An 8,600-nucleotide genomic window follows, 5' to 3' on the forward strand; every position below is an offset into this window, starting at 1 on the left:
GGTGCAGGAGTTGTGCCCATTAATGCTTGGCTCGTAGAGTCCATGATCATTTCACAGCTATACTGTCGTGAGGATTCATTTGCAGAGGGTGTAAGCTGGCAGTAATGAACAGGAGAGCGAATGCTCATTTGTTGGACAAGTCAAGATAGTATGTTGTTACGAATGGTGCAAATCTGGTCTTACTTGTTAGAGACAGTTTCGCAGGTGGTTAAAGGACAAGTTCACCTTCATAAACATAAGGATTGAGAGAATGTAGCAATATTAGTAGAACACATCATTGAAATTTTGAGGAAAATCGGACAATCCGTTCAAAAGTTATGAATTTTTGAAGTTTTTGTGCAGTAACCGCTGGATGTGAAGACTACTGCAGTGTGCGAATAACTTAGATGTCACATGCGTACAACAATATAAAGAAAATATAAAGAGAATTTCACAAAATTTCATCTTTTGAAAAAAAGTACACATTCCCCTGACTCGTTACCGACAAATGTTATGGGCAATATTAATCCCCCTGCCTTTAGAAAGAGGCAAGTCAAGTGCTCTTTTATTATGCAAAAAAAGTGAAAATATGTTGAATTTTCTTTACATTTTCTTTATACGGTTGTACGCATATGACTCACAAGCTGTAGTAGTCTCCTCATCCAGCGGTTCAAACACAAAAATTTTAAAAATTCATAACTTTTGCATCGATTGTCCAATTTTCCTCAAACTTTCGCTGATGTGTTCTACTAATATTGTTGCATTCTCTCAATCCTTATGTTTATGAAGGTGAACTTGTCCTTTAAATTTGCAGTTGGAAACCAGTTTGATGGGTCAAGAAGTAAATGGTATCCCTTTCAAGAAAAAAGGTAGCAATGTCCCACTTTGGAGGTGAAAAACAATGCATTTTGGTTACAGGTGCAATATTGTCGCATATGCATTTCACAAATATTAGCCAACTCAAAAATTCTCGAAAATAACGATGTGATGTCTTTGTACGCGAACGATTATCCAAATGTTTATCTCTTCACTCCGTTATAAAAGCTGACATCAGAACAGCAAACTACAGTGTAGTGTAATTTTTACGATTTTCAGTATTGTTTTCTTCATCCAAAAGGGAAATATGCATTTGAATGGAAATTTTTTAGTTTTCTGAAGTTTCATAATAGAATGCCTTGTATCTCTCAAATCCCCCTTTTTTTTCACCGACATTTTCTGTCTCTCTCTCTCTCTCTCTCTCTTTTGCCTTTGTAGTATGTTTTTAAGTGTGCATTGGAATGCATTTCAGTCTGCAGAAGTTGGTAACCTTGTCGCATACTGTGATAGTTGATGCTTGCTTTTATATCAAAACGGAAACTCCGCCTTGCCTGCTGGTTCATGTGAATGAGGTTTCTGATATCATATTGACATTTCTGTGCTAGAGCTGGTGTTCATCTGACAATCGATTGACAAGTCAAATTTAGAAATGGACTGCCGAAGCAAGTTCTCCTTTTGAGAGTAATCTGCACTTCTGGGAACAAAATTTTGCAGTGAGAAAAGTTATCCATCTGCAGATGCAGAATACAGACCAACTGAGAATAGAATGAACAGTTTGTAGATGAAGAAGTGTAATGTGACAACTCGTTATTGCAAATGATGTGATGCTTTTGTCTTGTTTCATTGCCAGGTACGTTTCAGCCCAGGTCTCGTCGGCACACGGTATACCTGAACGTGCCCAACACCCCCACCCCTGCCCCACCCACATCGCCGACATCTCACCGACTGGTGCGCAGCAACTCGGACCGGGGCTCGCGGGACCGCAGACTGTCCCGGCAGGGGAGCCGCACGAATCCGTTCAACACGTCGCTGCTCCTGGGCGGCCGGACGAAATTTGTGAACTCGGGGCGGGAACATCTGAAGCAGCTCTCGCCGGACATGTCCATCAACATCGAGCAGGTGCTGTCCACTCTCTTCGGACCGAAGGAGTTCACGGAAATCTTTCAGAAGCCGATTAAGAGGAGGCTGTCCGTATCGCTGCCCTCCTCTCCCGAGATGCACCGCCGTGAGATGTCGGCGGACGACGATGATTACTTCGAAGACTTTATGAGCTGGGCCAGCTCCCCCGAGCCGACGGACCAAATCCCCGACAGAACTCCCCGGACGTTTGATGAGGCGGAAGAGGAGGAGTCTCCCCCGCCACCAGTGGGAGAGTCCAGCAACGCGTGCCAAAGCATTGAAAAATGCGATCCTAATTGCAATGGAGTGCTAGCCACGGAGGAGAGCAGTACCTCCGGTAACACGGGGGAGAAACCTTGAGCAATGTTGTGAAAGTGAGCTAGATGAACTCCGCGGTGTTGCACATGCATGATTTTTATAACTGCTCCCCCCTCAGACAGAATGGAAAATGCCATATAGTCCACCTTAATACTCAGTCCAGTGGCATCATCCACCACAACAGAAGAGAGGAAACAAAGGCCGTGGATATCAGAGGGAAAGTTGCACTAGGGATTTTCAGACGGTGGATAGCAAAGTATTAAAAAAAAAGCAAAACATGAAAGTATGTTATGGGTCTCTGCCAACATCATTGCAAGTTTGTTGATGGAAAACTCAGCAAGTATTATAAGTACATTTTGACAGAGGCCATGTAATGTGCTCTCTAAAAATATGATAACTGTGAAATGCTTATTCTCATACAATTCTTTTTTTCACCACTTCTACCATGGTATTTTCCCCTAACCTACAGTATCTTTGGGCCGATGATACATACAAAATTCCAGAAATGCAAATGAAAAATCGATCTGGAGGAAATTCCCTTTTTCGATTCTAGAGATTAAGCTGCAGTTAAGGATGAAGCAAAGATAGCAGTAGATTATTTAATGTCATGCCATACTAGATGCATACTAGATGCATACATGTATAAACAAGGTAGGCCCTATATAAGGACAGATAGAATTTAAGGAACATAAGATCAGAATCAACACGATCTGTTTTCAATGTACTGTTAGTCAAATCATTCCTTTCATGTATGCAAAGCACCCACTATAAATATAATGGCATATTAAACTGCAGGAAGGGCTTTCGTTAACGCCCTTCTGCCACTACATCAAAAATTGTCAGTGACAGTGTGCACAAAAAAATAGCTAGGGACAGGTGCGGAGTTTAAGTGTTGACACATTTAATTGACTGTGAGCCTTACTCCTGTGAAGGTGTGAAGTCTCTTGAAATTGATATCCACTCAATGATGTTGTTTGTATAAAGACTGCAATTGTCGATCTGTTGTGGCCCATTGGAAATATGTACCACAGGCACTCAGTCCTTAGGTCGCTGGTTCAAATCCACTGGCGGCAGCAGTTGTGCCCTTCAGTGAGATATTCTTTTTCCTCATTGAGTGGTTCTTTGGAGGGGACCGACGTAAAAGTTGTAAGTCCCATGGCAGTTTGCTCAAAAGTATGTAAGCGCTTCCTTTGTGGCCATGTGAGGAATGAAAGCAGGTTTCTCAACAAACACCGCACCAAAGACCGAAACCGCTCAAATGGTACAACTGTATAAAACTTTGCTTTGTGTGGGGGGTGTGGAGAAGTATTTCGGCCGATAACAGTCCAGTGGGAACAACCAGAACGCTGTTCGTGTATCATGAAAGAATGATTGTTCCTTCTTGCCAACTCTGTGTGTCCAGCTCTAGAGAAGCATGCACGCTGTCTAGTGCTTCTTTCTCATACATAGATTAAAAGAAAAATAATGTGACCAAAAAACAAAAAAAGTAAAAAAAATAAAGAGTAACACTGTGATTGAAAACTGTATACGCCATATAATTTGCAGGGTTTTTATTTTGGTGAATTTCGGGAGTTGGTTGCTATTTTTTGCGAATTTAACAACTCGTGAACATCTCACTGATCCCAACATAGATGTGACGTGCATGTGAACATTTATTCATTCATTAATGTACTCCACGATCACGAATTAAACATCTCACAAAGTTGTTGGGAAGTCCCAATCTGAAAAAGAAAAAGGAAGAAATGACTGTCTGAATATATGGCATATACAGTAGATGTGGTGCAATGAAAAGATTTTTTTTTTTTTTTTTAAAGCAAAAAATGTGATCTTCCATTTGTAGACTGCTAGGTAGACAGATGCTACTTTAAGTCAAGGAGTGCACTGCAGTACGATTGTAATAGTTATCAGGGAAAAAACAAACAAGTAAATAAGCTAATAAACAGACAGAACCTCACAGAGTAGGGTTCTGTGAATGATTCTTGGTGTGCCGACTAGGAATTTTTGCCATGTTTTTGTAATTAATGATATTCACTTGTTGTAGATGAGTCCTGCAGTGCACTTCTTTTGTGCATCTGATATTCAAGCAAATGCACACAGCCGTATGCTTTCTCCTCTACCTAAAATAAGAAGAGTACATGCCTTAGAACATGCATGCAATACAGTGAGTACCAAATAGAGCAAGGTATATTTATGTACTAGGAAGATAAATAGAGGTATATGTATATTTTTCAAACATGGGTAAAACACACTTGGCCAGGAAACTCTGCACTCATTATTTTTCAGCTACAAAAAAAAAAAAAAATATATATATATATATATATATATATATAAATATATATATATATGTACTTGAACAGTAGAGGGCAGCCTCCATTGAATTGCCGTGACAATGGAGTTCACTGGTCTTCATGTCTGCCACTAGTCACTAAACTATGTCAGCAAGAAAGTCATTGTGTGCAGATTAGTGTGGAGCACAAATGAACTTTTATGTCTCGTTAAAGAAAAAAGGAAATAAAAATAAACGAAAAAAAGGGAAACTATGTACAATGTGTTCCAAATAGAGCCATTGTATTTAGTTGCACTGACAAGGAGTTTTGCACTAAAAAGGCAACAACAGTAAAGCAACCTTTAAATGATGCTTCAAACTGCATCACTACAGCAGCATGAAAGGGAACAGCAAGATATTTCTCAGAGTTTTGCCCATCTCAGTATCTGGCAGTGTTCCGTGCATTCGCTGAGCATTTGTGTTGGAAAGAATAAAAAAGTTCTTGGGGTTGTATTGATACATCTGCCAGCTCTTCATGAACATGGTGTCAGCAATATTTCACAAGAGCAGTCAGTTTGTTTTTGAAAACTTTGCAAGAGTGGCCATCATACAATTACCATCTGCACTTCCTGTTTGGTTACACCTTAAATCTTTAACTTGCTACAGTGTGCTCTCTTCTGAGGTAGTGCCAGTAAAAATCTCTTATCTCTTCAAAATCTACCCTGGGCTCTCATCTGTATGAGAAGAGTCATTGCGACACAAATGGATGATTGAAAATAAGGGATAATAACCTTTAAGTGAAAAAAGCATTAGAGTTGATGCACTACATGCTTGGTATCCAGGCAAGCCAATATGTTTTGATTGCAACTGATTGATAAATTGCCTTTCCTGAAAACTATGTCCAGATTTTGAAACTTTGCCAAACCCCGTTTACCTCCTAGATTCACCAATTGCAGATTTTGGACAGCAGAGATGTCACAAATTGCAAAGAAGCGGCAAACATTTAAGCCTGTCATACCCCCCCCCCCCCCCCCAAAAAAAAAAAGAGAAAAAAAAAAGAGAAATGAATAGATAAATAAGTAAAAATAGATGAGATATTTAATGCCTAAGTAATTAGTGAATTAGCCAAAAATAAAAATAAACAATTGTGTAAAAACAATTGAAAAAAATCCACAAACAAACCAGGATTATGTAGCAACAAGTTAAAAAGAGCACTTAGAATAACAGCCTGTTCTTTGCTTGAGAATTCATGGATTATGCATTAAGAAATAAAAATCATAAAAAAATGAGGGGATAGCGCGGAGATGACCATGAATGGAATGCTGCACTGTGGGTCTGTGGAAGACAGTTTGTTACAGCATGGAAGTGATAGGCTTGGGAGGAGAGACGATGTCACTCCTGAATTCATTGTCTATTTCACTCCTATAACTAGTTCCGATCTGTATAAAGAATCGTTTGCTCACCATTGGTACAGCACAGCATCATCCTCTGTATGTCTGCACAAAAGCAAATCAAGGAGGCAAGCCCTAAACCAAACAACAAAGAGATTCGTTATTGTCTGACAGTATCTGAATACTTGCATCTGAGTCAGACATCTGATCGTAGACATTTTATACTCTAAAGAGGTGCTTGAATTCACATATCGTTTGTGATTTGATGCAATGTGTCCGCCACGTTGTTACTGAAGGGTTGAAAAAAGAGTGTTTGAGTGTCTTTATTATTACCAACTTAGAGATATGCCAATATAAATGGGATTCTGTTGCTGCATATACATGCCATCTACCTGTTCATTTCAAACTGCACTGTGTCTGTTTTTGGGGTACGCTCGTTTAGTGTGCTGTATAAGGCGGCACACTGTCTATAAGTGACAGCAAACACTGGTGTCTTTTTATCTCATATTCAGGTATTTGCATCTGTACAGCATTTGCTCTAGTGTTTTTTTTTTTATTTCTTCTCGAGAAACATTGCTGCCTCACAAATTGGACATACAGTTTATACTTTGGGTCATTAATCGCTGAAATTGTGTGCATCAGAAAGATGTTTGTATCAAAAGAAGATATTTGTGCATTCATTTTTTTTGTCTATCTTTTCTTTGGTGACGTGACAGTATTTTTGTTGAACATCTGCAGTAAAGTCACTTTTTTTTTTCATTGCTCTTTGTGGTGATAATCAAGCAGATGTAATTTTAGGGTTTTCTATGAATTAAAGATATCTCCTGGATGTTTGGAATGTTTAAATCATTTTTTATATTTGTTCACTTTGAGCATATTTTGATTTTAATGTAAAGGACAGATGAGTTTCATTCTTTAAATCAAGTGGCACGGTAGCCAGTAGATTCTATACTTACTTTATCAATTCCCTGTAAATTTGCATATCAGTAATTCCAGTTTGTGTCCAGAATGAATTCCTGGAGCTATGTATTAGCCATATATTATGGTACATTAAAGAATTTTTTTTTTTTAGCAAACAAACAAAAAGGACATGGTAGGAATTGAACAACAAAGACATTATTTACAATGTGTGAGATCTTGCAATGCAGATCTGGGAAAATGCTTTGATGTGTTGCAACACACAGCGATATTTTCTTTTTTGTCTGTTTGTTTGTTTGCTGCAAGCAAAGTTGAAACAATACCTTTAACATTTCTTTTCTTATTTTATTATCTTTTAAGACTCTTCTCTTTTCTGTGCAATAACCACGAGCGCAAGAGTATTGGAAGCTCTTGGCAAAACAACAAACGTGAAACTACCGTACATATTCCTGATTTCTAAGAGTGAATATAGCTGGTCTGTCTGATATTTTGGTTGTTGTTTCTTGCCAGGCCAAATGATTTATATATATAATATATGATTTGCATTTTTTTGTTGGATATATCATTGCTGTTTGCTTGTGTTTGTTTCTTTTTTTAATGTCTTTATCCATTTGTTTTGAATGTATGAATGAATTAGGAGTGAACAAATCATTTATCATCTGTCTATATTAAGAGTTGACGTGAGCATTTATTCCCAGTATTGATGGACTGAATGAAAAGAATAGATTTATGATGGTGTGTCCTAAAATATGAAGGCTTTTGTTTTGTGCTTTTTCTTTGTGAGAGCATGACAGTGTCGAGTTGCTCACAATTTTAAGGTCCGTTTGAGTTTAAGTACACTGTAAATGTGTGTGTAAATATGGGCAATCGACTTGAATGGTCTTTCTGCTAACCCATATAAGAAATAAGAAGCCAACCCCTAATGTAGAAGTGATTGAATCCTTGACTGAAGTAATTGTATTTAGTTGCTATCACTTTGATGTGAAGAATAAACCAAAGTTTGTTGTAGAATCGTACTTACCAATATGAAGTCACAAAGAAGGAAAGCATAAAACACTTATGAAGGGAAATCTTAATCTGTCATTTACGATTGTGTACGATGCAGAAATATTATTTTATATTATAAACAAGAAAATTATCGCATTTCATAGTTTTTTTCTGTTGGTAATATTATTCTCTACTTCTATCTTGAATTGTGACCTTCGTATTGAAATGCACAAAATAGAAGTTGCAAATTTTCCCTTACAGCCTGAATACATATATTATGTTTAAATCTTTTTTTTTTTAATGCACACATTTTATTTATTTTGCAATCTTTCTTTTTCATTCTTTGAGTTTGATGTTTGCAGGCAATGTTTTTGTATGAAATATTTGAAATGAACGGTTGTTGAAGCAATACTTAAAACATACATACACATTATCATCAAATCATGCAATGGATTTTGATGTTTGTTTACTGTATCTGTCTCTTTGTTTGTTTGTTTTATCTGTATTACTGCAAAGCTGATATTCTATTGGTAGAAATACTCGTTGATTGCTCTGTACAAGGTTAATGTAAATAATTCTATTCTGTAATGTATGACAGAATGTCTCAGAGCTTTTATGATTTAGATAATCTCCCTTGAAGTATACATTACCATGCACCTCCAATGTAAGGCTTTATAATGCTGATATATATCTTTATATATAAGTATATTTCAAGTTCAAGTGCGGAGGTTGTTTTGTTTTTTTTAAGGGTTAAAGGTATCATTCCACTGTATTACTGGTTACTGGATGAATGGCGACACATGATG

General features: G+C 37.6%; 1 protein-coding gene across 1 annotated transcript in view; it reads left to right on the top strand.

Annotated features, from left to right (window-relative positions):
* Nucleotides 1-2,781, top strand: part of LOC140236993 (dual specificity testis-specific protein kinase 2-like) — a 123,444-nt gene extending 120,663 nt beyond the window's left edge. The window contains exon 11 of the mRNA XM_072316940.1: nucleotides 1,646-2,781. Within this exon, the coding sequence (XP_072173041.1) occupies nucleotides 1,646-2,274 (629 nt within the window). The 3' untranslated portion in view covers nucleotides 2,275-2,781. The remainder of the gene's footprint in view (nucleotides 1-1,645) is intronic.
* Nucleotides 2,782-8,600: the final 5,819 nt, after the last annotated feature.

This window comes from Diadema setosum, chromosome 13 (genome assembly GCF_964275005.1).
Source record: "Diadema setosum chromosome 13, eeDiaSeto1, whole genome shotgun sequence".
Taxonomy (NCBI): Eukaryota; Metazoa; Echinodermata; class Echinoidea; order Diadematoida; family Diadematidae; genus Diadema; species Diadema setosum.